The following is a 27,294-nucleotide window of genomic DNA, read 5'->3' as shown; positions in this document are numbered from 1 at the left end:
GGGACAGAGTAGCTCTCCTTTTTATTCCTCTGCACCATCTTCCTACCTTATTCTTCCCTTCCTTCTCTTTTCCTCAGCTTCTTCACCTTCCTCCTTTCCTCCCACCAGTTCTCTGCTTTCTCCAACCTAAACACAGAGTTAAGAACACCTACTGGAGTGCCTCTGCAGAGGGCCTGCTATACACTACAGAGCAGAGCCAAGTGGCTTGGTCTGGTAGGATGCTGCTAGAGCCCATGTTCTATTCAGTACAGAGTTGCTCCTGCACTGTGGCTGTTCTGGTGTGGGACAGTTACTTGTGAGGAACTTGCTGCTGCATCACTCGCCACTGTAGCAGCAGGTTTGCAGGACCAGGCAGAATTCACAGAAGACTGGCAACCCTACTATGCTGTCACAGATTTCTTGTCATCTCCTGGAGGGATCAGGGGTCATAAAGAAGAACCAGTGGCTCTTTCTTCTTGTAGAGAAAGCCTAAAGCCAAGCTCAGTCAAAACCACATTGCCAGAAAAACTTTATTTACAAACATACAAACTTCAGAATTAGCGTGCTGAAAAGCAGGACCACAGGCCCCAAAGACTGATCATCTCCTGTGTGACAAGTATTATAAGGACCACTGTTGCAAATGATAAACACACTTCTCTCCCAGTCTTTGAAGAGAGGACACAGCTGAGTATGAACTCGCTGGGGCAAGTTCTGGATGATCTTATATCCTCCAGCATGAGACAAGCTGCTGGTTGCACTGACGTTTTGCTGTGAGGTGTCCAGAGCTCTTGGCCCAGCACAGCACTGCTCTACTGTAGCAGTCTGCAGCTAAGATATTCAATGATCATCAGGAATACAGACCATCTGCCAGGAAAGCTGACGCTATCTCCTCCAGATAGGAGGAGAAATAATTTACAAGGGACATGGAAAAAGTGGGGAGTGAAAAAAAATCAGATCCCATCGTCACTCCAGTATGACACCCCAAAGCCACCATTCTCAATATCCTATACTAAAATGATGTTCTTTTATTTTGCTTTTCTACTTCTCCTTCCCATTACCAATCCAAAGGTGAATTCCTATGAGGGAGCCCTTGTATCTATTTCCCATTCAATCCTGAAAATGCCATGGTACAGTGAGGTTGCACTGTCCCCCACCCTCCCATAACGGTTGATGTTTTCTGAACTGAATTCTAGTATTTAGAAGCTGTAACCACCTCTGGTTAAACAGATCAGCTTACATCACTGGCTTTAAGTCAGTTTTGCTTTGCCTCTTTTTCTGCAAGAGGCCAGGAAACCTGGATGTGATATGGCTCTAGTTCTTCTGGAGTGACATAGTCTGGAGCATTGCCCATCAGGTCACGTCCCCTGAAGGATTTAGGAAAAGCAATGACGTCTCTGATACTTGGAGCATCAACGATGAGAGAGATCAGTCTGTCAAGTCCTAGAAGCAGAAAACAAACTGGTGAACCACTTGAGTTATGGCCCTACATTACTTCCTCCAATTCACAAAAATCAGAAAGATGGAGTAAATATTACTGAGCTTGAAGAATAAAACTGAAGCAAGTAAGGGGAAAAAATTAATCTCAGCCAGTAGCAGAGAAACAGACTTGCCTAAAGAGCAGAAATGCCTAGCAAAATAAAGCTTTTCAATATTACAGAAAGTTCTGCAACACACCAAGGACTGCAAGACAGAGACAGTGCCTTTGCAAAGACAACATAACAAAACCAGGGCAGCTAAATGGCAGGAACACTGTCAGGGCTCTGCTTAACTGCTCAAACAAAGCTCTTGATCAACCAGTTCTGAAGGATTACAACTAGGAGGAATTCAAAAAGAACAAGAGCCTCTGGGTGATTGGATGGAGGGAAATAACACTGGAAGACCACAGGTTAAAATTCTACCTTTGTTTTTTTGTAGGGTTTTTTGTTTGTTTTGGTGGGGGGGTGGGTTTTTTTTCTTTTTTTAAAACCACAAACTTGCAAGGTTCTAGGAAAAATACCTGACATCTGAATTAGTGAGCAAAACATAAGGGAGAAGGGAAGTGAGACTGAAGCAGAGGGCAAGGTTGTGGCTGTGACCCATGGCATGAAACAAAGCACCATGCTGTCCCAGGCCTCTGGGCATGCAGTACAGGGATCCTGTTCTGGCTGCACAGGAATGAGAATAAAGATGACCTAATCTTAATGAATACGCTGCTTGTAGAAAAGCATATAAGGATCATCTTTAGAGCCACTAACATGTGATTTGGTCCTTGCATAAGAACTAAATCACACTATGACGCTGGGGAGGAACACCAAAACGTTCTGCACTTGGTGACAAAACCTGTTTCCTTCTACAAAGCAGCTACAAGAGATGGAAGCACTATGTAAACCCACACCATGTTACCATGTTAGTGGTGCCAAATAGCAACACCAAAACAGTCCTCTCTGTCAGGAGGAGACAAGGCTTTTGCTAACAATATGCCAAAAAAAGTCACAAGACACTGGCATCCTGGAGAGCTACAGAGCACTCACCTAAAGCAATTCCTCCGTGAGGTGGAGCTCCAAACTCCAAAGCCTCAAGCAGATGGGAAAGCACCTCAGAATCCTCCTGCAAAATCACACAAGAAGTGTCACTGGACAAACAATGCTCTTCCTACTAGCAACATAAGATGAAGGTATGATGAAGTCATCCATCACTCAGGGCTAGGAGTTATGTTTCTTTATCTGAGAAGCACACAAGTGTTACTTTCAGAATTCAAAATGGATATTTAATTAGTCCTTTAAATCTCCAAGAGAATGTTAGAGACACCTGTAGGTGTTACCTTCAGCACTTTCTCCAGCACAAAACGCTGTTGTTCTGCACTATGAATTCTGATGGAGCCACCTCCAACTTCACTGCCATTCAGCACAAGGTCATAGTGCTGGCTACGGACCTGCAGAAAGAAATGAACAAGCACCTTAGCAAGGCTGGGGCACAACTGCATTTAACACCAACCTGCACACAGACAGCAAAGACACTGGGAATGAAGACATGACATGCTACAACACTGCTCTCAGTGGTACCTTGCAGTTCAGGTACCAGTCCTATCAGAGGCATGGACTGCTGCTGACAGAGGTGGGAACAGTACAAATCCTTTTGCAAAGTTGATCAAAACCTGAAGCAACATGGGATGGGTCAGAATATAAGACTCCTCCCCTCAGCAACTGTTTCTTATAAGCCCCTTTTGTCAGGGGCACACATGGATATTTGCCACTCAGTTACCTGGAAGACATCTCTTCTATGTACATACATACATAGATAAGTACAATGTGCAGTCAGTTCCATGAAACAACATCCCTTTTTACAGTAAAAACAGATGCCGCTTGCCCAGTTTTCCATGACACAGCTGTAAAAGAGCCAACATGGGAGGCATGAAGTTAGTTACCTTTGTGGGATCAGAATAGAGGAGGCTGGTATCTGAAGGATGAGGAGCAGTGAAAGGGTGATGAGCCGATTCCAGTTCAGTGGGATTCTCTTCCTTGGGGAGGAAAAGTGGAAAATCCACCACCCACAGAAAGTGAAAAGTCATAGGATCACGGAGTACCAGCCCAGCTGCCTCAAGGAGGTCAGCACTCTCCAACCGCAGGCTTCCTAACGCAGAGCACTGCAAAAGAGAAGGGAGAGAATGAGACAGGGCAATTTTACTAACAGGGAAGTCACTCAAACACCAACCAAGGAAAGAGTGTTTCATAAAGGTAGTATCAGAGACAGCATCAGTTGTAATGCATTGTTGCCTTAAACACTTTTGCTTTGTCTCCTAAAAGATATCACCTTCCTGCTGAGGCAGCAGCAGCTCCAGGGTTTGACAAAGAAAGGCGAGTAAGGAGCTGGAAAGCTCATTTTCTTCCAAGTGTTCCATCCTCACAGAACTCTCCTAGACTAACCTCAAGCTGTACACAAATGTGGATTAACTGGGGGAGCACAGGTAAGATCTGCACTTTGCAGACAGAGAACTGAAGGCACAGAAAGAGAATATGACAAAATTTTGGCTATCAAGCAAAGCACGACACCTTGTCATAAACCAATGCTTGGAAGACAACGTTTGCTGGCAAGAACACAGAGAAGGGTAGGGACAAAATCTCCCATCACTGCTGCTAATAGGCAGCTGTGCTTCACTCTCATCATCTGCTTACGGGAGACAAAATTACCTAGTTGACCTTGTTTTCCAGTCTCTGATGCTTTAAAAATTAAGTTAAGGTGAGAGAAAAGGAGGCACTGATTTGTTCCTGTTTTATAATTCCAGCCTTTGCTTCAGTTACAAGTTCATCCCAGAATTTGACTGGGGGAAATAAAAGCAATATGTACATTTCATGCATTATTTGCTGTTGCTATAGCTTCAGCTCCAGAGAAACACAGAATTAGATGATGACCTATTTTAATAAGAAGAATTAGACTAAGGTCAGATAACATCAAAGCCATCATCAACAACATTCAACTCACACCACCACCCAAGAAATGCTTCCTACCACTTGCTTGTGTTCACCAGCTGCCAGCAGTACCACATCATCCACCTGCATGTTCAGCACTTGGGTAAGCTCTGACTGCTGCTTCTGACCAAGAAACTTTGTAACCAGAGACTTCAAGCTTCCATTAGGCCTGCAGATAATTTCCATGATTTCCTAAAGAAAGATAAGAGTATGTTCAGTCCAGTGCTGCCCTCTCTTGTCTTGAAGCATCACATGCTCAGACACTGACTCTCAGCTATTAAAATCTGCTCTTCTACCTTCCTCTGCCTGCAAGTGCCTTTACACGCACTTTGTCATTCATTGTTTCCAATACCTCAGCAGTGTTTCTGTCTCACCTGGTTAAACTGGGATTTTGCAGACTCCTTTAATGACTCCAAATCTTTATTTTTAAGATATCTCTGGGGAAAGAGCAAGAGAAGACACATTAAACATCAGCAAAATATATGGAAAGCCCAACCAGGATTCAAATCTACTGACTGAGCTGTTTCCAAACTTCTCAACTTGTTTTGTTTCCAGTACAAGTTCTTATGAGGGCTGCCGAACAGGACAGGGCCCACAGCACTGGGCTGCAGCTGGGTGTCTTCTCCCAAGGGCTCCTTTCAGGAAGAAGCCCCTCTACATTGTACATTTGGCTGCAGTTCTTCTCCCTGCTCACAGATCAGATGTAGCTGGTCAGTAGAGTTAGATTATGCCAACTGCCTCCAGCGTGCAGGAACATGGTTATAACACCACACTGTTGATGGGGAAAGCATAGCTCAATTTGGAGGCACAACAGAGGGAAACCAACTGGACTGACTTTCACATGCAAAGAAATGCAATAAATGAGGACCTGCATCAAGATTTTGATTTTCTTCAGCTACTCTGATGTTTAGAGAGGCTCAAGATTCCACTTTTGTTTTGCTCAAACACACACCTTAGTGCCCTCTTGTGGGAAGCTAGTAACTTGCGTTTTGTGCCAAAATTAAAGGAATCCCAAGAGAAACCATGGACAGAAAGTCCTATTCCCCAAATAAAACTCAGTGTTTAGTGGATTTTTTTTCCATACTGCCCAAGCTGCAAAGATGACCACAGCCAGAATTAAATCTGCTTCCCTGCCAAAATACACGGCTGTGTCAATCTTCTACATCTGTTGTCAGCCTTGGATTTGGTCTGTGACATTCTCATTACGAGACATGAGTTGTGTCCACAAATGCAGCAAAAGCAAACATGAGAAGGGCTTGTAACCACCTGACCTTTCTCTCACTAGTCCAGAACAGAGCTGTGCCATACCTATTTCACTCTCTTGCCACAGGGCACAATTTATTATCAAGATGCACATCAGAAGGCATCCTTGACAAAACCAAGCTGATGCCCCAAGAGGCTTCCCTGTCCTCAAGGGACCTTGCAGCTCTGTTTTCTTCCACCCCTTCCTGAGGATAATATATTCTCCCCTTCACCTGATCATCTCCATTCCCCTCTAACACCACTCAGCCCCACCTGACATCAATCACAACCAATCCCAAGTTCCCTGAAGGGCACTATTCCCTCAGTAATAGCAAGGTACATTTCCACACCAACGAAGGAATTCAAATTGGTATTTTATTTATTTCACATAAACCCTAAGCAGCATGTAAAAGCATCACTTACCACTCCCTGAGGTATACAAATGGCTTTGACAGTGCCGTGTGGGTAACTGAGTGCATTCTGCACAAACTGAATGTCCGATCTTCGTAAAAAGTCACTGATATCCACTATCTGAGAAAGGAGAGATCACAGGAAAAAGCAGCAGTGGTAGAAACATGAAGCAAAAATCCTGCACCTGTGTGCACCATTCAACACCATTCCCTGGGACATCATTTCTTTGTTCACTGAAATCAAATGGTTCACAAAGAAATGAACAGGGCCAAGCTGGAATAACCATTAGGAAGCTGAACACTACAGAAACAGAAATGCAAGACAGCCAGGAAAACCCAAAATTGGGTTTGAGCCAGAAAAACCCAAGGTTGAGATGGTGACATCCTACCACAGTGGAGAAAGTTGCATACTGAAAAAGAAAGAAACCTCCAAAATTAATTCCTGGGGAAATATAAGATGCTTTCATGCTTTTTAGCACTGTTCCTCTTAAGAATATGAACGAATGTATTATTTCATACTTTTGTACTCTTATTTCATATACAAACAGTGTATGCACACAACCGCAGTCTGTTATCTTGAAAATATCTTCAGGCCATTAGAAGGCTGGAGAAGCCTGTCTCATGAAGCATACTCACCAGGAATATTCTTTGGAGTGCAGTAGACAAAAGCACTTACAGTATCTGTGGATGCCTTACGTGCTTCTGTTCCTAAGACAGCCAAGATGCATCGCTTTCTAACATTACATTATCTTTAAAATAAAATTTTCTTAAGACATACATTTTCCCACAGCCAAATAATCAAACCCTCTTTTCCCCAAGAGATGATTACCTGTACAAAGCAGTGACGATGACAGACACCTTGGGTAAATTACAGCATTAAGAACCCCAGGCGATCACATATACATGATCAAAAAAACATTATTAAAACACTAACAGAAAGGAGAAGCTGCAAGTTCCCAATGCACAAACCCTCACCTTCATCCCAAAACGAGTGTCTGGTTTATCAGTCCCATAGTCAGCCAGTGCCGCCTCATATGTCATGGAAGGGAAAGGAGTTGTAATGCAGCCTCTTTCCTCAGGCCAGGAATATTGCAGGAGGCCCTCTATCAATCTCTGGATCCCAGCTTGATCTACAAATGACATCTCTATATCTATCTTAAAATAGAAAACAAGAGGGGAGATTCTGCATTAGCTACAGGTTTTGCCTTTGCACTGCTACTTGCAGAAGCTCTTGACTATAAAGCCAGTATAAAAAGAAACAGTATACTACATTAAATCATAGCATGACCGCATTAGACTGAGGGTGTGCTTATGATCTCCCTACAGCTTGATGACTCAGGACACAATCTGCTCAGAGAACTGAATGAGGTAATGATGACAAGGACAGAAGGAGAAGCCTTGAATGAACCAGGCTAACTCTGCCTGGGATCTCAAGGCTGAGGAATGGGATGCCCGACCCAGCAGGACAGGAAGAGATTGCATCAAGCACAATCACTGCTGCAACACAATTCCCACATCTACTGCACCTAGGACCACGCAATCAGCCAAGGACAGTAACCACTCTGCACATGTCCCATACTAACTTCAAAGGGCTATGCCTGTGAAACATGCAGCAAACAACATTGTACCCCCAAGCAGCACAAGAGCTAGCAGAAACCAAGCCTTCAGAAGGGAACACAGCTACAAGGTGTTTGAGTCAAGGAGGAGGGTGAAAGGCAGGGCAAGCTGGTTACCTGAGTGAATTCAGGCTGCCTGTCAGGCCGCGAACCTTCATCTCGGTAGCAGCGAGCAACCTGAAAGTACCTGCAATAGTCCTTTTACTTAGATAACAATTTAAAGTACCCTAAATTAAATTGTGGCTACAGAATTGATCATAAAAAAAGAGCATGCTCTGTTCCCTTTGCAGCAGATGATCATAGCCCTGGTTATCCCCATCCCCTCAAAAGCATGAAATTCTGAGTGGAAGCAAATGTATCAGCAGCTGTATCCATCTCCAACCATATCTTCCAGAAGCATGTGGAGGCTACCAGGTGACCTGTGTCCCATCCGGGGCCTACACAACCCCTTTTCCCACCTTCCGCTCCAAACCTGGACTCTACTAACCAGCCATGCAAAATTCACTCATGGTCAAGACATGGCCTGCAGTTCACTGCATGAATTGTCTCCCTCTCCTTCAATTTTATTTGGAGAAACAAGCCCAATTAAAAGCTTTGTCCTCAAACACCCTGAGAACATGCTTTCCTTGTCTCAGTCATGCTCAGCTGCCCAGCCTCATCTCAATTAGTTCTATAGGTTACTCTTGGAGAGGCTTTTATCACACACTAGATTTTCTGCCCTTCAGGCAGACTGTGCTTCAGATCAGGTTTCCATTTAAAAAAACAGTGAAGATTTCAACCTTCAAACAGGATACCTTTCCTCTTACTGGGTGTCCTGGTTTCAGCTGGGATAGAGTTAATTTTCTTCGTAGTAGCTAGTATAGTGCCATGTTTTGGATTTAGGATGAGAATAACGTTGATAACACACTGATGTTTTAGTTGTTGCTAAGTAATGTTTACATTAGTCAAGGACTTTTCAGGGTCCCATGCTCTGCCAGGTGCACAAGAAGCTGGGAGGGGGCACAGCCAAGATAGTCGATCCAAACTGGCCAAAGGGCTATCCCATACCATATGATGTCATTCACAGTATATAAACTGGGGGGAGTTGGCTGAGGGCAGCGATTGCTGCTTGAGGACTGGCTGGGCATCGGTCAGCGGGTAGTGAGCGGTTGCATCACTTGTTTGTTTTTCCCTGGGTTTTGTTCCTCTCTCTCGTTATTTTACTTTTCATTACAATTTATTATTATCATTATTATTATTATATTTCAATTATTAAACTGTTTTTATCTCAGCCCACAGGTTTTCTTACTTGTACTTTTCCAATTCCCTCCCCCCTCCCGGTGGGAGGGGGGAGGGTGAGCGAGCAGCTGTGTGGTGCTTAGTTGCCAACTGGGGTGAAACCACAACACTGGGAGGCATTATTGCTGGGGGGCAAAGGGCCTGGCCTTGCTGAAAAGTCCTAAGTATTTAGGGATCTCTCTTCAAAACACAAAACCCTTGGCAGCAAGTTTTTGGGGAAGTATCTAAAACCTCACAGATCAAAGCAAGCAAATCCTGGACAGGACATGCAGAGAACAGGAGTCCAAGAAACTTACCTGTCCAGGCCTCCAACCATGAGCAGCTGCTTGAACTGCTGAGGACTCTGCGGCAGAGAGTAGAACTTGCCTGCTTCTCTTGAGGGCACAAGGAATTCTTTTGCTCCCTAGCATCAGAAAGAAAAGGTTACACAGTTCAGCAAGTAAGTGGCCTCAATTCCTGACAGAGAGCACAGACTAGAAGTGTAAGAGGAAAGGACCTATTTTACCCATTATGAAATCCCACTTGTGAGGAAATGGCTGTTTGACCATCACACTTAAAAAAAAAAAAAAAAAAATCTGTTAACCAACTTGGTCCAAAATATTCCAAAGGAGGATTCTCCACTTTCTACTCTGAGAGACTAATGAATAACAATACACCATCTAAGACAGGGGTTTAAATGCAAGAACTCTATGTGTTAGCTGCATCAACAATTCCTGGGTTACAGCTCTCTTGTCTGTGATTATTTTTGAAATAAAAGAAAGGAATATAAACTCAGAAATTAAAATGACTTGAGTAGTGCCACTGCAGTAACCTACTAGTTAAGAGATAAATGCTGGGGAAACAGTGCTCAGAGAAAGTTTTTTGGTTTTATAATCTGGCTGTCCCAGGACAGGACTTGCATTCAACATGCACTCTACAAGACAGAAGCTTTATTCATCTGAAGATTCAAAATTAAGACACAAGGTATCACCTCCTCCCTTTCACTCCCTCTACTTTTAAAACTATCCATGTATCATATCAGAAATTTGTACGTGAGCTGTTACTTAATGAGGGAACAGCAATGAAGGCCAAGTGGCAATTGACAACAATTCAACCATGAACTGCCTATGCAATCGCAGGAGGCTAAAATGCATTACTAACAGCATACATACCCCTGGGGTTCTTTTAAAGAGTGTTGGAGTTTCTACATCCACGAACCCTGAGGAACAAACACATGCTTCAGACAGAATATGCTGAGAGCAGGGAGAACTAGTATGACACAAAGTAAGCTAGAGTAGGGTTAGTCAGGAAAATAGGTAACCTAGCACACCATGTAGCCTCTCCAAAATCTACAGATTTTGCTGCTTCTAAGAGTAACTTGTGTAATGACAGATTTAAAGGCTCTGAGCTACCCTGATGTCCTCCCCAAACTGTTGATGACAGAGGACTTCATATAGGCTGAAAAATTGTTAATTCTCTATCCATTTTGAGCTAGGCTTTGCTTTTCCAAAAAGGACTTCCTGATTTTAAGATAAGCAAGAGCCCTATAAGAAATGCACCCCTTTGACGTGCTTCAAGTTGGGTGACCAAAAGAGAGAAACTACCTGCAAAAGGCCTTTTCTCACTGGATATAGCTCATTTGAAACAACTGGTTTGTAGCATGCTAAGAGATTTCAACGTACTTTGTTCTTTAGGCCTGCCAACATCCCTCTAAAGACCCCACTGCAAGTAGACATGTCCTCACTAAGTGGGATCAGTTTGGAGTAGCAAGCTGATTGGCAATCTCTCCCAGCAATAGAAAACAGAAGGGAGGGCTAACGTGTTGTTTGCTGCACACTGTTCCTCAAGCACTTTTCTTACCATGGAGGTTACACAGATATTCCCGCATCCTCATCACTATCTGTGATCTCAGCCGCAGGTTATACTGCAACTGGAAGCTACGCAAGTCCAAGTAGCGATACTGCATCCGTAAGGCCTCTGATTTCTGGAGTTAAGAGATAATCAGAATTATGAGACAAAATTCAAATTGCATGTCCAATGAAGTTGCTGCTAAAGCCACAGGACAAAAGGGGGAAGCTAAAAAAGGGTGCTGCTCTATTGCCACAACCCACCCATTACCTGCAACCTACAGACAAACATCAGCCACAGAGTGTTTCCATGCATGACAATTACTTTAAAAAAGTTTTTACTGTGATACGAGCTACCTCAATAAAGCTCAGGATTTCAACCCTCCTTATTCTCAGTCCACTGCAACAGAATGTAGCAATCCTTGGGATTTTTAAGCAGAGGAGTGGTATCAGGCATAGATCTAAAGGAACAACTAAATGGTGATACAACCTCTTAGTACAGACAAGAAAACTATAGTAGTGCAGATGATGGGAATCATCCAGGACCCGTAACACAGAATAAACAGGACCCAGTTCTCCCAATTCCAACACCTATGTATCAGTCACAGTTTCAATGGCACAGAATATCTTCAGTTAACAGCAATGTTACTCCTACACCACAGAGCTTGCACTAAAACTAACCTCTTATAAGACTGCGTGCTTACAGAGGAGGAAAATCCTCTGGCTGACTAGCTACTTGTCCAGATAAGACTAAGCACCCTTGCCTTAAAACACAGCACTGCATTGGCAGGTTCTGTTTCACACTCTCAAAAAAGCTAGCATAGCCTGGTTTCTTTCACTTTTCCCTTTACCATCTGTTCTTAAAGTGATATTTGAAAACCCTGTACACTGGAATCATTCAAGCCTTGTTTTCTCCTTAAGTCTAATTAGAAATACATCCTCACAGCTAACAAGCAGCACCCCTATTTTAAATACCATCCTTCCCCCAAAGCAGAGCTGGGAGAACCAGATGAAGCTCTCAGATGTTTTGCCATCACCCTGGGCAAATTCCTAATTTATTGAAAAGCCACCACTTTGGTAAAAAAAAAAAACAAAACAAAACACAAAAAACCAAACCAAACAAACATGGACACCTTGATAAAATCCTTGATTTCAAAAGGTAGCTTCTTGCAGGAGTTTAGGATCTCTGCAGTCTCCACCTTCACTTCAATATCCCCTGTTGGCATTTTCTGAAGCAAAGAGGCAAGAAAAAAAATTAGATTCAAAACTTAGGGAAAACAAGTGGACAAAGGTATTTCACAGATGGCTGGGGGAAAAAAAGAAACCCATATGATTATCCTCCCTGCCTTCTAACACAGTATAACTCAGAGAACTTCTCTCAAGGACAGATTTCTCCTAGATTTCCCTTCTGTTCAGAAAAACACAAGTCACCTCAGTAAAGACGGCATGTTCTTTCCCAGTAGCATACTGATCTCTACAAGAATTAACTACTTTTCCTTTGCCTTCTCCTTGAAGGACATGCTGAGCACAGAGGAACAGTCAGGCACAGACTCTTCTAGGGCACATGCATTTGGACAAAATACTAGTTCCATTAGCTTCAATGAAACCACACAGTACACATTTTAGTGTGCATTAGCAGCATTACCATCAGTCCTTAATACAAGTCAAAGAAGGCAACTTGTGAGGAACTTCTCAGAAATTCCAGTTCTGAACACCAGTTCTCAGAACTAGTCTTCTTTTTCTTAGATCCCAAGGGAGAACAGACAGCTTCCCCCACTTAGCACTGTGCCACATCAAAGTTCATTTGATCCCACAGAAGTCTTTCTATTTACCAGGGAAAAGTGTATACAACCTTCCAACGAAATGGTAAATTATTAATAAAAGCATTGCTTGAAGCCTGCGTTCTTTATGGACATCTATAAAGTGGTCAGAGCAAAAAAGTTGGTCATAAATCCAGGTTCTCCTTTTAGGCCTGCCAGTGATGGGATACATACAATCCTGACAGATTAATCTACGGCTGCTTACAATGAGAGCTGAGGATTGCATAACATTAAAAAAAATTACTCAACCTCTGTTTCCCATACAATGAGAACAGCAAAATCTATTCTGAGTGAGAAATAGGTCATCACATGCTGTGGAACTTGTGATGACAATACTTATTTTCAAGAAAAAGAAATTCTCAACCACACTTCAAAAGCCTGAAAAAGCTAGCCATTATCCTTTCAAAGAGCTGGAATACAATTTAATTCGTGGGTGTCTAATGCGCTTTGAGGTTCTCCTAAGTTACATGTCATAGCAGTTATTTCACCTCACATTATCTGAGGGATAGGCTGTCACACACCTGGAACCCACGGCAAAGCTCTGACACAAAACCCACCATAATCCTACTATCCAGTGCTCTTTTCCACAAGGAAAAAACCCTGAGAGATCCCAACATCCTCACCGGATTCTCCTGCCCTGGGGGCCGAGGGGACACAATTCCAGTCACTCGCACAACAGACTCCACTGGGGCATTAGACAAGAGTTTCTTCACATGGGAATGTGCCTGCAAGAAGATGACAGTGTCTCACAGAAATTCAAAGAACAGGACAAATGCACCATGCTCAAAGGCCTCATTTCTTAATGGTCCATTTGAATCCAGGACCACTCCTCATAAGCTAAAAGAAACAGCATTAATGTTTCTGTTGCAGTGTCAGATCAGGGCTCTCATAACATTTAAATCTACTTGTGAGTCAGAGCACTCAGTCTGACAAAGTACTTCATTCTAATCTCCATGTCTACTGGATCCAAGCTACCAAAGGAAAAATAAAAAGAACAGATTCATATTTTGGTAGCACTTACCTCATCCTGTGGAATGATGATCTGAGTCAGTCCCTGGAAATCCCTCAAAACCAGAAACAGGCCTTGTCTGATCCATGAAAAACACAAAAGGAAAAACATTTTTTTCAAGAATTCAGTAGTCTTCTGCTTCTTAAGGCAAAGTGCATAGCAACTAGCTACTTTCTGTACCTTGTGACAAATCTCAAAGCACTTCTAAATAATGTATGTACAGATACTTTTCCCATATCTGAATCTAATCTGAACAATTTGTTTCAGATTTTGACCAGCCACAGACAAACAATGTGCAAACAACCAGGAGAGGAATAATTTTAACTTAAATATTAATCCATGTAAAGCAGGGATTCTGAACATGTGCAATTTCCTGCTGGGAAACATAGTTCAGATAAACACATTTAGATGAGCAATAAAACTAAAGTTCACATGGATACAAAAAAAAAAAAATCCAACCACAAAACAAAAAGGAGAACACTGTTCCCACAAAAAGTTTCATGTGAACAATCCACACTCCTAGACCCAGAATCATAACTCTTGATCTCTTCAGCTGCTGTACAGACAGCTACCATTGTACTTAATCCATCAAGAAGCTGTCAAATGGTACACACTCTGGCTGTCTTTGAAAGCAACAGTGCAATGGTCTCATTGCAATAAACCTAACTCTGTTTCCTGGAACTGCACCCACAACTGTTCAAAGATGCGATGCTCAGGACCTCCTAAAAAAAAAAAAAATCCATGCAGACCATCACTGCAGGACAATGCTGGATAAAAACCAGCCTCTCTGGACTGTAAAATGCAAAACACGACTTTTGATACAAATTAATTTCATCAAAGCCACAGGACTTATCTCCATTTTACAAGCACATACCCAGGATCAGAATATTTTGGAGCATTGTCCATGCTGTATGCAGACATGCTTTTCACCCTACATTTACAAAATGTCCAACTCCATTAGGAGTGATTATATCACGCCACCTACAGCAAAATGTTGGAATTAACATTTCATCCTCTGCTTACTACCTTTTCTTAGTATTTCTTTTTTAAGCAAAGCCTGCATCTTTAAAATTGCATCATTAGATGCTGTAGTTGAAAAGACAAACAACGTTGTTTGCTTAAAACTTAAGGACGCTATATAAAATAAATTATTTGCTCACAGCTGTTAGAATTGCTATAAATATGCTATTGTTTGTTTTCTCTCCTATACAATGAGGATAATAATATCTAACTGCTTTACAGTGTTGTAATGAGGATCAATTAACATTTGTATGAAACTCTGAAATTTTAAATACTGATCTGGCACAGTTCTCAACTGTTTTACTCACTTCAGAAGTGACTACTGGAGGATATGAAAAGATAACCTGAAGCACTAAAAAAGCGTTTGAATCTAGGCCTAAAGGATACATTGGATCTGGCAAATAAGCATCTCCATTTTCACCTTGGCTCGCATTTACCTTTGATACTGAATCCATCCATAAAGTGTGACCTCTCGTCCCACATGAGCAGACCGCAGCTCTCCACAAGTATTGGTCCGAGTGACGAAGCTATTGAAGTCTTGAATAAAAATAATAAATTCTTTTCTTGCTTTTGCAGATAAGCAAGACAAAACAGTTACAGAGTTCCCCCCCAACACCAACATAATTTAGACATACACAAAGAAATTATTCTATATATTCACAGTACAGCTGCTGTAAGACATTAGGACATAAATATGACATGAAATTATTCTCAAGAAGTTTAAGAAGTATTATTTTTATGTCTTGGTCAAACTTTCATACAGAAATCTGAACACAGTCTTGCTGCAAACTGTTGCCCTACAAATTTCAGGGGCAAGAGAAGGGAAAGCTGCAGATCAGTCCTGAGGCAGACTGACAATTCCACATGTGAATCTAGAAGACACAGCAGAAAGGGGGCTTGACAAGCCAAGACTGAAACATACTGACATCCACCACGTGGGTGTACATTGAAGAGTTTCCTGCCTGCAACTACTGGTAAAAGGCCTGAACCATTACTACAGAAGACTTTCCACAGACCCCAGCGTGCCTGGCATTATGACTTAGTTTACAGACCATTTACAGAACATGCTAGAGTTTCAGCTTGCAAAGAGAAATCTGAAGGATGCTATTACCTAGACACACATATATATCTGTGTATATGAACTAGTCTCCCTTGCTACCTCCATCACAGCCTGAAGGCTGTAAAGCAGAGGGAAAGAAAGTTTGTTTTCATGGTAGGCATTCAGCTACCCCTGTTGTTTATAGATTGTGTGCTACAGAAGAACGAGGGGGGAAAAAGGCAAAGTAAAAGCTCAGAAAAAAAAAGAAAGTTAGACAAATTGTTTCTGATATACTTTGAATCAGAATTCACTGTGAAATGCCAGAAGTCAAATAAAAACATGATTTGGACAAGACATTTTAAAAAAATGATCCAGGGAAAACAATTTATCATGAGTATGCCTTTAGCCTCCTCTGCAGGCTACCCTGACCTGAGTCCCAGAGAGGAAAAAAACAACCAAAAGCCAGAAGAGGCGGCGGCGGGGATAATCAAACGCTTCTTTCTCACCTGGAACCTCCAGTGCCGGGGCAGGGGCCGCCCGGTGCAGAGCCCGCCCGCAGGCCGGCCGGGCCAGCGCTCCCGCCAGCGGGGGCAGCGCCCGGGGCAGGGCCCTGGGCAACAGCCGCAGCAGGCGGGGAAGGGCCATCTCACAGCCTGCACCTGATCAGAAACAAGAGGGGACCGTCACAAACCTGCGAGTCGTTAAAAATAAAGGCACAGGAGAGAAAGCGCCAGCCCTCGAGCCTAAACCTCTCCCCCTTAGGGGCAGTCCAGCCCCGGAGCCCCATCACCCAGAGGGGCCCGGGGCACCGGCGGGGAGCAGAGCCCCTACAGCCACGACCGGGAGCAGCGGGGAGGCCCCCAGCCACAGCAGGCAGGTCACCTCACAGTGAGGCTCACTCCCCCCGCGCTCATCGGGAGAAGGTCTCCTCACCCTGAGCCGCGGCAGGGCAGCCAGGCCGAAGGACCCCCACCCTACCAGCCAACCGCCGCCGCCGCCACCTCCTCCTCCTTCTCCTTCCCCCGCTTCCGCCCGCCACAACTATGGCGGCCGGGGCGGCGCCCTGCCCAGCGCGCCGCGGGGGCTGACGGGAAGGGGGTTCAAACGGCACCCGGCGGGGAGCAGTGTGGGGGCTGGTGCTGGCCATGGAGTCGGTGGATGGGGCGGTGCGGACGCTGCCCAGCATCGGGCGGCTGTCGCGGGGGCTGCTGTTTGGGCGGCCGCACGGGAAGTTCGGGCTCAGCCCCAGCGGTCGGCTGCTCCCGCCACCGCCGCGCTCCCAGGTAGGGCCGGGGTGGTGGTGGGGCCTACCCGTCCCTTTAGCCGGGCTGCCCGCCGGTGCCGGCCCTCGCCCCTCGGCCGAGCTCGATCCCCTCCGTTTCCCGCCTCCGCGGGACTCGCCGCCGCCTCAGCGCTGCCGCCTCTGCTCGGCACCGCTCCCGCGGCGCTGCTAGGCGGGAAAGCCGCCCCTGCTCGGGCACAGAGCCCGGGCCGCGCGGGCTGGGGGTCCCTTTGCAAGCCCTGAAGGGGTAAGCTATCCTTGTTTGTTGGGTCTTAATACTTCTCTTTTTTGTTTTGTTTTGTTGGTTTGGGTTTTGGGTTTTTTTTTTTAGGAAAACGCAGACCCCCGGAGAACAGCGTTTCTACTACACAAGCAGTGGACCTTATACAGTGTAACCCCGCTGTACAGATTCTCTAACACTCGTCTGAGGGATTATGCTAGACTGCTTAGTGCTTTTATTGCTGCCGAGAAGCAGAAAGGATTGGCAGTGGAAATAGGGGTTGAGCTGGACATCAAAGTGGCTGTCTCCAGCCTTCCAGACCTGAAAGGCAGTGATCAAGACCAGGCTGCGATTCTTGTGCAGGTAAGGGGTCTTCTTAGCAGTTTTGATAATTATAATTGAGGCTTGCATTTTACAAGTTGCTTTTGCTCTGTCTCTTAAAAAAAAAAAAACAAACAACAAACTAAACCCTAGCTGTATAGAATAATTACTGTAGTATCTGTTAAGATTTAATGAAAGTGAGTCCTGTCCATTTTTAACTGGAACAGAACATCTCATAAGTAATGGATATGTTTAATTACAATTTTGAGTTCAACTCTTTGATAAGATCAGAGTAAGACTATAAGGAGCAATCTTTGTCTAATTTTTTAGTTCAGCAGTCAATTTACTGCAAGAACTCAGACACATTATTTAGCTTCCTGGATAAAGTTGGTATAATCCTATCTCCTGGCCATAGCTCAAGTCTAATTAATAATTCTGAAATGCTTTGTCTTAAGTGAAAGATGCTACTGAAATGCCAAGTTCAGTATGGCAATGGTTGTAGGATGTATCATGGATTGGCCCTTTTTAAGCAGCATAAACTCAGGTTTCAGGACTGTTCCTAATGAATTAAAAAGTGGTTTTCCCACTGTTTTCAACAGAATTGCCCACATCTTTTAGGGAGGCAATGGATAGACTGAATCACTGTATGAGCTTTACAGAAAAGAATGTTGGATGTGAGGTCCTGAGAAAAATCTACTAAACACTTGAAATTATAAAACAGAAACCATCTTTGGCTAAAAAAAATCAAACTTGCTCAGTAGCATTCAAATGCTTCTTTTCCCCATCCCAGCTTTCTTTGAGATCACCCGCTTCCTCAAAAAACTCAGAAGAGAAACTGATATGGTTGGGCTGGTTCTGCTGTGTGTCTGGAGATGATCTTTCTGAGAATGTGCCAGAGGACTTCACTTGTTTACCTTTGTTTCTTGCTAACGGGGCGGAGAGTTACACATCCATTGTTGGAAGTTGGTTTCAGAAGACTTTTGACTGCTGCTTCCGCCGTTTAGCCATCAGCCCTCTCAATCTCAGTTGGATGGCAGCTATGTGGACTGGATGCAAAGTGGACAAAACTACATCTGCCATGGAACTAGTTTTCTCTGTCCCCTGTCTGCCCCAGCCTCTGGATATTTCATATGCCATTCATCCAGAGGATGCAAAAGCTCTGTGGGACACAGTCCAAAAAACTCCAGGAGAGATCACTCAAGAAGAGGTGGATGTCTTTATGGACTGCCTTTACTCTCACTTCCACAGACACTTTAAGATCCACTTGTCAGCTACAAAACTGGTGAAAGTTTCTACAGCAATTGCCTCAGCACACTGTGATGGGATTATAAAGGTGAGGCTTTAAGTAGCATGTTGTCCTAACTAATGCTGGACAAATAAAATAGTTGTACCTGACTAGAAATGCCTTAATTTTAAAAATGATGGTTTCATGTTTCTTATGCATTATTTCCCACAAGAAGGTAGTGAAACCCTCAGCTTTTATTAGCCATAATTAGTTCTGGTGTGGGAGCAGCTATCAATACAGTATTTTACTACTGTATTGCAGCAGAAGCTACTAACCCTAGCCTTGGGCCAGAAATAGGTGTATTAGCTGCTGTATGAACAAGAAAGTTTCTTTGCCCAATGGCCAAAACTTAGGCTTAAAAAGATCCCAAACTTGATCAAAAAACTTAAAAAAAAAAAAAGTTCATTAGCTTTCTAGTATGGCAGTTAAGACACAGACAGAAGACAAATATAATTAACCTGCTATGCAGAAATGACTGGTGTGTGGGTGAGCTAAGAGATGGATGATCTTAAAGTGTCAAAACATCTTGCTTAGAACTACTTCACTTGTAACCCTTTTCATAATGGTGCTGGCCTCCCTATAAGAGGTATCAATAATATGCTTTAAAACCAAGGAGGATTAATCCTTCCTGAAGTTTCTTCAAGGAATACAATATGGTCTTCCGAAGTTTCTTCAAGGAATACAATATGGTCTTCTGAGTTAAAGAACAGTTTGTGTAAATGCAATTGCTTAAGTTTAGTGTGTCTGTGATGTGCTGACTTCATTGTTCTGGGTACAGAGGGAATGTTAAAGCCTACAACTGGGACCCCACTCACACACCTCTTTCTTTTATCAAATGAAACAAAATAAGCTTTGCTGTGAAGCATCTCTTATAAATTCTGGCCTTCAGTAGGACAACTGCAAACCACTAAATGTTAGCATTACATTGCCTGTTTTTACCTGTAGTAGTTTAAAAGTGGCTGAAACAACTTTTTATGTTCCAGGTAAGTAAACATAAGAGATACTTCCCAGAAGAGAACTCTTCTTCAGAAAGCCTATTCAGTTGAGTATCTTGTGTAAACTCAGTTATGGCTCTTCCATAATAGGGATAATGAGTTCAAGTCAGACACATTCAATATGGGAAAACATGGATATTCAAGGAAACTGGCATAGTTGTCTTCCTACAGGAGGAGGTAGCCAAAGGATTGGAAGTGCTAGGCTTCTCCCCTTCCAGAAAGCTGGAGTAGGACCAGGGCATTTCTTCAGTACCCTGATTCACATGGGACAGGAGCAGAAGTCAGAGGGGCTCTGAAAGGAGCAGCATGTAGGCATGTATGTTTTCTCCCTATCCAGGGTCAAAATAGCAACAAAGGTACCTTGCAAACAACAACAGAGAAACTGGCTAATCACATGGAACACGTGGTAGTTGGTTTCCAACCATTTAAGGGTGTGGAAATCTGGCAACTGCAATTTTTGTTTTGACATGCTTTTTTCTTTCTTACAGTTTCTACAAAGCCAATACCTAACTGGAATGCTGATGCTACTGACTGAACTAGCAATCTCTCAGATACAGTGAGAGTCATTTCAGCAAATCATCACATTAAAAAGTCTTACTGTTGGAAGATACATGCTGAGAAACTGATTGGAAACTCACTCCTGCAGCATCTTCTTTCCTTTCATGCTGGCTGTCCAAAGTTGGACTCTAACTCCTGCACTCCAACTCCATCACTACCTGTAATTCAATGTCATGCACAGCAAAGACAAGCAGACATTTTGGCCTAAAGAAGGGCTACAGTACAAAGTTCTAATAGCTTATTAAGCACCTTTGTTTTATCATAGTCACTCTGTTCATTTATGTATAGATATCAGCCAGGGGCTAGGAGATAAACTTTGCAAATTCTTGGATGCAACTTATTGAAAGGTATTTCTGTTGTTTCAAATACCAAGTTGGCTTTCACTTAACTAGATAGCCTAAGCTATACAGACCTTAACCTTAGCTAAACTGTGACTACTCTGAGGCCAGTCTAAATGCAAAGTCAAGCACACCTGAGAGGGTGCATGCTCTACAACCCAGGGCAGAAAAGTCTAGGTCTCTTAACTTCCTTTCTAGCTTGCTAAGGACAGTTGGTAATGGTCATAAAAGTATTCATCTGTGTCCCAGTTGGGCTAAGGTGAACAGCATGAGAATGACAACTGCCTTGTGTGTCCAGCCTGTTGGTCCTCTCAGGCAAGTTAATACATAGGAAATTGAGGTCTGCATATTCTGAGATATTCACTATGCTTTGCCTGATGTTTGTCATCTTGGATGTAATCTTGTAGGCCAGAGACCTCTTGGGGTTGGAGCTGTGGGTGCTAAAATTTTATACTAGATCTCTCCCTTCTACAGCAGGTAGGAATTCAGAGAGCTAGTGCACAGTGCCTGGCTATACCTTAGATGAGCAGAAAGGAAGTAGAGTTAGTACATGCTACATGTTATGATTTTTGTATTACAGTACTAAGTAAAGAAAGTATTTGCCATCTTTTGCCAATAGATTGGTCTTGAGCAAAATAAAGACCACCTATGCCTGATTAAATATATACTTTGTGTGGTGCTTATTTCCAACTATAGCTTACCTGATTAAGCTACTATTTATTACCTACTAAATAATTCTGTGAGCAGCAAAATTTGAAATCTAGTTTCCTATATGATTCACATGTAATGGCTTCATACTTGTGCAGCATCTCTAAGGTCTGATGAGTTTGTGCTGTGACCTTCCCCTAGGCAGGGATGAAAGTCTTCCCTTCTTTGCCCAACCACATGATTTTAGGATTTATGTCAGCTGTCACTAAAAACATTCTTCATTCTTCTCCCCAGCAACATTGACATGAACCAGCCATGCAAACATGTAACTGCCTAATATGACATAATTGTGTGCCTAGTTCCTAATCTACTTTTAATAATCTATTTCCAGAATTAGCCAAAGAAACATGCAACTGTATTTAGTTTTTGTTTACTAGTTGAAGAGGGATTATTTTTGCTTGTAAAGGTTCCAGTGGTAGCTCTTACCCTGGTAGAAGCAGCTAAGCAATCTTTTGAAGGTCGTGACAGCTCAGCAGCTATTTAAACTATCACTTCTGGTGCTTTAGTTTCCTTTTATGAAGCATCTTAGACAAAGTTTCCTATCTCAATTCAGAAGAACACTGGGTAAAGCAGGAGTAGGAGGTCTGACATAACTGGCACCTGTGTTTGATTTGACAACTCCGATTTGATTTGGCTTAGTTTTAAATCTAATCCTCAGCTCTTTCCAACAACTTTGCATAAATAATCCCTAAAAAACTAAATGCCATATAGCCTCTCTTAACGTCTTCCTTGCCTTAAGAACATAGACTAATAGCATACAAAACTCCAGTGGAGTATGTATATGAACTACAGCCATACTCAGGTTTCAAGAGTGATGCTTTGCTATGTATGTGTGGTATCTACTACAGCCTAGCTGTAAGGTATTGCTGGAATGAAAAGCTACTTTTTTTTTTTACATGCTTATCTGCAAATTGGGGTATAGCCCTCATTGGTAACTGCAGTTAAGTGAACAGATCTAGATTTAGTCAGATAGTACAAATACTTTATTCCAGAAAAAGCTGGTTCTGAATGACATGCTTCTATGCAATTGAGGGTAACACCAAACAGCAGACTTTTAAGCCAATTTTACTTGGACTGGTATCTGAAAAAAAAAAAACAAAACCAAAAAACCAAAACCCCAAACCCCAGCATCTATGGCCACACAAACTATACAAAATCATAGTCCACTGCTTTCACCCAAAGGAACAAACAAAGAACAGCATAGAAGAAATTTATTAAGATAGCACTATTTATACAAGTTACTCATGCTAGAAAAAAGCATAAATGGTACATGTAAACATTTGTTTACAGAATACTTGTCTTCCTTGTAAAGGTGCAAATGATCTTCATATGTAAACACAAGAATACCAACCTTTAGGGGAAAAGGGACTTTAAAAAATTTTCAATGACCCATTTATTACTGTAGTGTAATTTTTACTATATTCAAGCTCATTAAAATGCTGAGTTACATGAATCAAACTATGAAGTTAAAGAACTTAAGATGTCAGCACTGCCTTTTACATCTCAAGAATTTAGTCCTCTTACTCTTTTAAAATCAGATTTAGTAAGATCCAAAGTTGTATCAGGTGCAAAAGGTTATTCTGTCATACTGAATAGAAATTACAGTACAAACATATCAGAACCTTTGAGTCTAGAGTTCCTCCTTCCTCTCCCCCCACCGCTGGGTGCCTCTGCAGTCACTGAAACATGACAGTTACTCACAGTGCCAGCAAACAGTCCCTCCCCTTCCAAACTCTTTAATGAGCCTCATACCTTTCCCTGCTCTAAACAAACACAGGCAAGGTGCATAAAAATCACTAAAAGGGAGGTTACCATCTCATCATGGTCAGTGTTCTACAACAGGAATTCTAAAGACACAGACAAGAGGCAGGAGGGCAGCTAAGATGATGCTGGTTTAAGCTTTTTTCAGCAGGAGCTGACTGCGGGTCTGCCATTCTAGCCAGAACCTGAGAAGTGAGGGTTGACCTAGGCTAGTCAGAACTAACAGATGATACCTGTGTCCCAGCTTCAGACAGGAACTGCTATCTAGCAGACAACGTGAGAAAAAGGTTTTTATAATTAAGCAACTAGTTGTTTCTAGGTTCATATACAGGGGAGGGGAGAGACGAAAGCTGAACTTTCGTACCATACACTGTACAGTAAAAAGGCATCATTTGAAATCCTTTTCACTCTCACCCTTTTTGGGCACTTCACTGATTCAGTCGATAGATGAGAGTTCCAGTTCTACTTCTTGCCTCCAGCAAGACTGAAAAGATACTCAGGGCACCCATCCTCACAGCTCTCCTGTACTCTAAGAGACCCTAAAACATACCACAAGGGTTGGAACCACAATAGCTGCCAGGACATAGCCCTGCCCTAAACACCAGCTTGTCAAAACTCAAATTGCACACGCACACATACATATATATATATAAAATACATATATATATGCACCCATATATGTAATAAAAAGCTGGAATTATCGCTGTGAACAATACAAAGAAAATACATGATACAAATTAAATGAAAAAATAAATATACTCTGTGCACAGAAAAGCTTCTGTGCAAAGGTGGCACCTTTCAGGTCAAGTACTTTTTTTGAAGCTCTCTGTAAATAAGGCAAAAAGCAATGTTTTCTGTATCACTTTCCTCTTTCGCCCACCACACAGCTGCCACATCCACTGCTCACAGCAGGAGGGAAAGTAGGCAACCCTCCTCCTTGCCAGACTCCCAGCATAGCATGTGGTCTCTACATCAGAATGTTTACGCTACAATAACTTTTACAGTTTGGTTTATTCAAAAGTGTAGACTATTTAGAAAAAATATGGACATAAGCAACACTTCTACTTTTGTCCAGTGGTTCCCTGGAGTCTGTCAACGTGGTCTCCCTTTGGGCACACTCTCACAGAAGTTATTTTTATAATTCCATAGAAAAAGTCACTGGCAAAGAGTTACATTGGATCTAGGCTGTTCATACTAGAGCTGCAAAGAGGTCCAGTGTCAACAAGTCTCTTCAGTTTTTCTAGGAATGAGAACCAAGGGGTCTCCCTCCCTCTTGATGCTTACCATATATGGGATTCACAGTGTGTCATTTTGATAACACCTACTCCTCCTCCCAGCCGCCGATAGTTCATCCCACCATACAACCTGCAAAGACAAGGTTTCAGTGGTCACACTGATTCAGCTCCTTCACGGAGCTACCATGGGAAAGACTGAACCAGCCCTTGTAAACACAATTACACCTCTGCTTAAAGCAAACCATGACAAGTAAGTTGGGTAGCAGTCATTTTATATACTTCCAAGGTAAACAGCTGTATTTGCTCATGCCTTTCTCTCTCAAAACAGAAACTGCTTCTCGTTTTGACACTGCAGTTTTCTGTTACTTGAGTAATCACTTGCTTTCTCCCTGTCTGGTAACGTGCAAGACAGAACAAAACTCTGCAGGCTGTAGCTGACCTTGGGCTACATTTTGGGTAACACAAGAGCAAGGATAGGTTTGCTACTCACAATTCAACTAATTTCTTTTATATTTCTAATACCTTAAATTCAGCTGATCCAACCAAGATATAAAACATCCCAAGCACCATCTGTTTCTCCAAAATACGTTACTGAAATGGTGCCTGCATTTCATATGGAAATCTGCTCCCTATAGACTCCAGCATCCCACTCACTTCAGCTGCATATTCCCCTCTGTGCCACTGAAGTCTGCTGGCAGAAACAGAAGCAAGTTCTTCAAACAACTCCTACGAATGCAATGTGTTAAACCCGAATTGTGTCGGAAGCATTTCTCAGTCAGGTTACACAAATAAAAATATCCTTCATAGAGCAAGAAGTACAGCAAACAAAAGAAAGGAGACCACAGATGTTGATCAGCTATATCAAATTTAGTGGGAGAAAAAACCCACAAGTTAGTACCTTGAACAACCTCCTAAACTTCTGTGAATGCTAGCCCAGGCAGTAACTCCTAATTCTAGACATCTTATTGTTACTGTCACTGGAAGTAGCTGAAACCATTCAGCTACGGAATATGAAGTATGTATTACTCTCTACTCAACTAGTTTTCTCAGCAGTTCAAAAGGCATTGTCCATAACTGAAACAAGGGGAAGTTCCTTCACTGCTTCTTATGATAGCTTATCTCAGCAGGAAAGGGTTAATCTGCTAGTGTTACTAGGCTGGAAGGAATAAGGACATGAATTTCTTTCTATTCCCCACCCCTGCCAGATTACTAAAGCAGCAAGAATAGAGACAGGAGCTTGAAATTTTATACTAATTAGATTTGGGAATAAATATATAGGCAATTGCTTTTAAGTGTAGTTATGAATAGGAAAGAAATAGGAAAAATAGCCTTTCTGCTCAGTACGCATTTTTGGATTGGCAGTTTCATAGTATTTCTCTCAGCTTGTAAATCAGATGAAATTCTTCTAATTGCTGTCTTGCACATTTAAAGGGGAAGAACATCACATGCTCAAAGTGTTCTGTTTCAGCTCCTCCCAAAGGATCTGGAAATCAGAGCCTCAGCTTGAAAGCAAAAAATGAGTAGGCCAAATTCTACATCCCAACTGTGAACCCTTCTGCTAAGGGCAAACTTAGTTTTGTTGGAAAGCTGAAGAGTCTCTGCCCAAAATAAACAGAAGGGGTATATCTCTCTCAATGTGGTCCATTTTTGTTATGTTCAAAAGCAGCACTTAAAAATCAAACTAGGTTTTGGTATGACCTTTTGCTTGCTACCCAACAAGCCTGCTAAATCGTTTATTTTCTCTCGATCTCAATAACCTACCTATACACCATTTTCCTACCTGCAAAAGATGCAATGAGACTTTATTCATTAAGTGTTGGTTAAATCTGTTGGGATACGCAGATGGGAAAGACTATGGAAAACTCACTCCAGTTTAAGTAAAATGGGAGCCAATGGCTGGAATTCAAGCAGAAATCTGCAAGAAAATGTTTCTCAACTGCCTACTACTCCCATAGTCATAGACAAGGGGATGCCATAGGTAAATGGCACATTGGGATTTTTTTTCAAAATATGATTCTCTTTCATAGACTTGTTGGCAAGCCAACAAGCCACAATGTGAACATTATGCTGGCTACCACACCCGAGTTCTTTGTTATGGTGTACCTCACATTTCTACTTTAGCTGGGACAGCTCCAGCTGGGTAGCAGCAGCTACAGCTGGAGATCACTATTTGATTGTTTCACAAACTTAACCGTTACCTCCATGTGTTAGCATCTGGATCAAACACCTCAATGGTCTTCAAGTACGTTGTGCCATCAAAACCGCCCACTGCCATGAGCTGTCCATTCACCACTGCGAGGCCAACCTGCAAAACAACCATCACAGATAGTAGCTATTTAGCTGGGACGTCCTGAAAAGAAGGGTTAACATGAAAATACTAATAAAAGGATTTAATAACCATGTTTGGTGAAAGGCAGTCGAGGGGGAGGGCGGGCAGATGGCAGACAAATAAAATAGCCTAAAAAATAATGAGACATGAAAAGCTAAATATGTATCTCAAAATAGAGAATCTCTTAAAGAACAAGCAGAAGGTTCCCCTTACTACCAGCTACAAGCACTAGAACTGCTTGCATGATAATAGATACATGAGAACCTATGCCTTTATCAGCCAAAACTTATTATGTACTGGACTGAAATTCTTCACCAAGTGCGACACGCATGCACCAGAATATCTACCAGCCTACAGCCTGGAACAGTTGCTTAAACTAGGACAACCATATGTAAGCTCCTGGCCTGCTCCTCTTGGGCTGGGGCTTGGACCATCTGTAAGCACCTTGGCCTCCAGCCTTTCTGTTTTGTCTTCCTGTTGAAGCACAAAATCACTGAAATTTCAAACAGTTCTGTGGTTTAGGAAGATCACTTCCAGTGAAAACATCTCGTGGCATAAAAAAAAAAAAGATGACAAGA

General features: G+C 42.6%; 3 protein-coding genes across 11 annotated transcripts in view; 1 reads left to right on the top strand and 2 right to left on the bottom strand.

Annotated features, from left to right (window-relative positions):
- On the bottom strand, nucleotides 1–16,839 carry DARS2 (aspartyl-tRNA synthetase 2, mitochondrial). 2 transcript variants are annotated; one of them, XM_072866347.1, is made up of 18 exons: nucleotides 16,618–16,839; nucleotides 16,191–16,343; nucleotides 15,083–15,182; nucleotides 13,638–13,704; nucleotides 13,240–13,341; nucleotides 11,930–12,025; nucleotides 10,810–10,933; nucleotides 10,122–10,168; nucleotides 9,267–9,373; nucleotides 7,810–7,879; nucleotides 7,052–7,231; nucleotides 6,090–6,197; nucleotides 4,799–4,861; nucleotides 4,464–4,616; nucleotides 3,383–3,601; nucleotides 2,780–2,890; nucleotides 2,490–2,565; nucleotides 1–1,419 (listed from the first exon to the last, which is right to left on the bottom strand). In XM_072866347.1, the coding sequence occupies exons 1-18, from the start codon at nucleotides 16,829–16,831 to the stop codon at nucleotides 1,232–1,234; spliced, it is 2,178 nt and encodes a 725-aa protein (XP_072722448.1). In that variant the 5' UTR covers nucleotides 16,832–16,839; the 3' UTR covers nucleotides 1–1,231. The 2 variants fall into 2 exon arrangements, with proteins under 2 accessions (XP_072722448.1, XP_072722450.1); XM_072866349.1 differs by having other exon boundaries at nucleotides 16,663–16,839.
- The window catches only part of KLHL20 (kelch like family member 20), a 32,677-nt gene continuing 21,602 nt past the window's right edge, over nucleotides 16,220–27,294 (bottom strand). For 5 of the 8 annotated variants that reach the window (XM_072866355.1, XM_072866353.1, XM_072866351.1 and 2 more), the window contains 3 exons: nucleotides 26,586–26,692; nucleotides 24,437–24,517; nucleotides 16,220–16,343 (listed from right to left, as the gene is read on the bottom strand). In XM_072866355.1, coding sequence (XP_072722456.1) covers nucleotides 16,331–16,343; nucleotides 24,437–24,517; nucleotides 26,586–26,692 — 201 coding nt within the window. In that variant the 3' untranslated portion in view covers nucleotides 16,220–16,330. Of the gene's footprint in view, nucleotides 16,344–22,454; nucleotides 22,473–22,498; nucleotides 24,518–26,585; nucleotides 26,693–27,294 lie in introns of those variants that run through there. The other 3 variants (XM_072866356.1, XM_072866352.1, XM_072866357.1) reach the window with 3 other exon arrangements.
- CENPL (centromere protein L) lies at nucleotides 16,792–21,334 on the top strand. The gene is made up of 4 exons (XM_072866359.1): nucleotides 16,792–16,967; nucleotides 17,298–17,549; nucleotides 18,298–18,840; nucleotides 20,276–21,334. The coding sequence occupies exons 1-4, from the start codon at nucleotides 16,830–16,832 to the stop codon at nucleotides 20,345–20,347; spliced, it is 1,005 nt and encodes a 334-aa protein (XP_072722460.1). The 5' UTR covers nucleotides 16,792–16,829; the 3' UTR covers nucleotides 20,348–21,334.

The sequence above is a fragment of the Ciconia boyciana genome, chromosome 7 (genome assembly GCF_034638445.1).
Source record: "Ciconia boyciana chromosome 7, ASM3463844v1, whole genome shotgun sequence".
Taxonomy (NCBI): Eukaryota; Metazoa; Chordata; class Aves; order Ciconiiformes; family Ciconiidae; genus Ciconia; species Ciconia boyciana.
The sequence above is the reverse complement of the archived record's forward strand: the minus strand, read 5'-3'. Positions and strand labels throughout refer to the sequence as shown.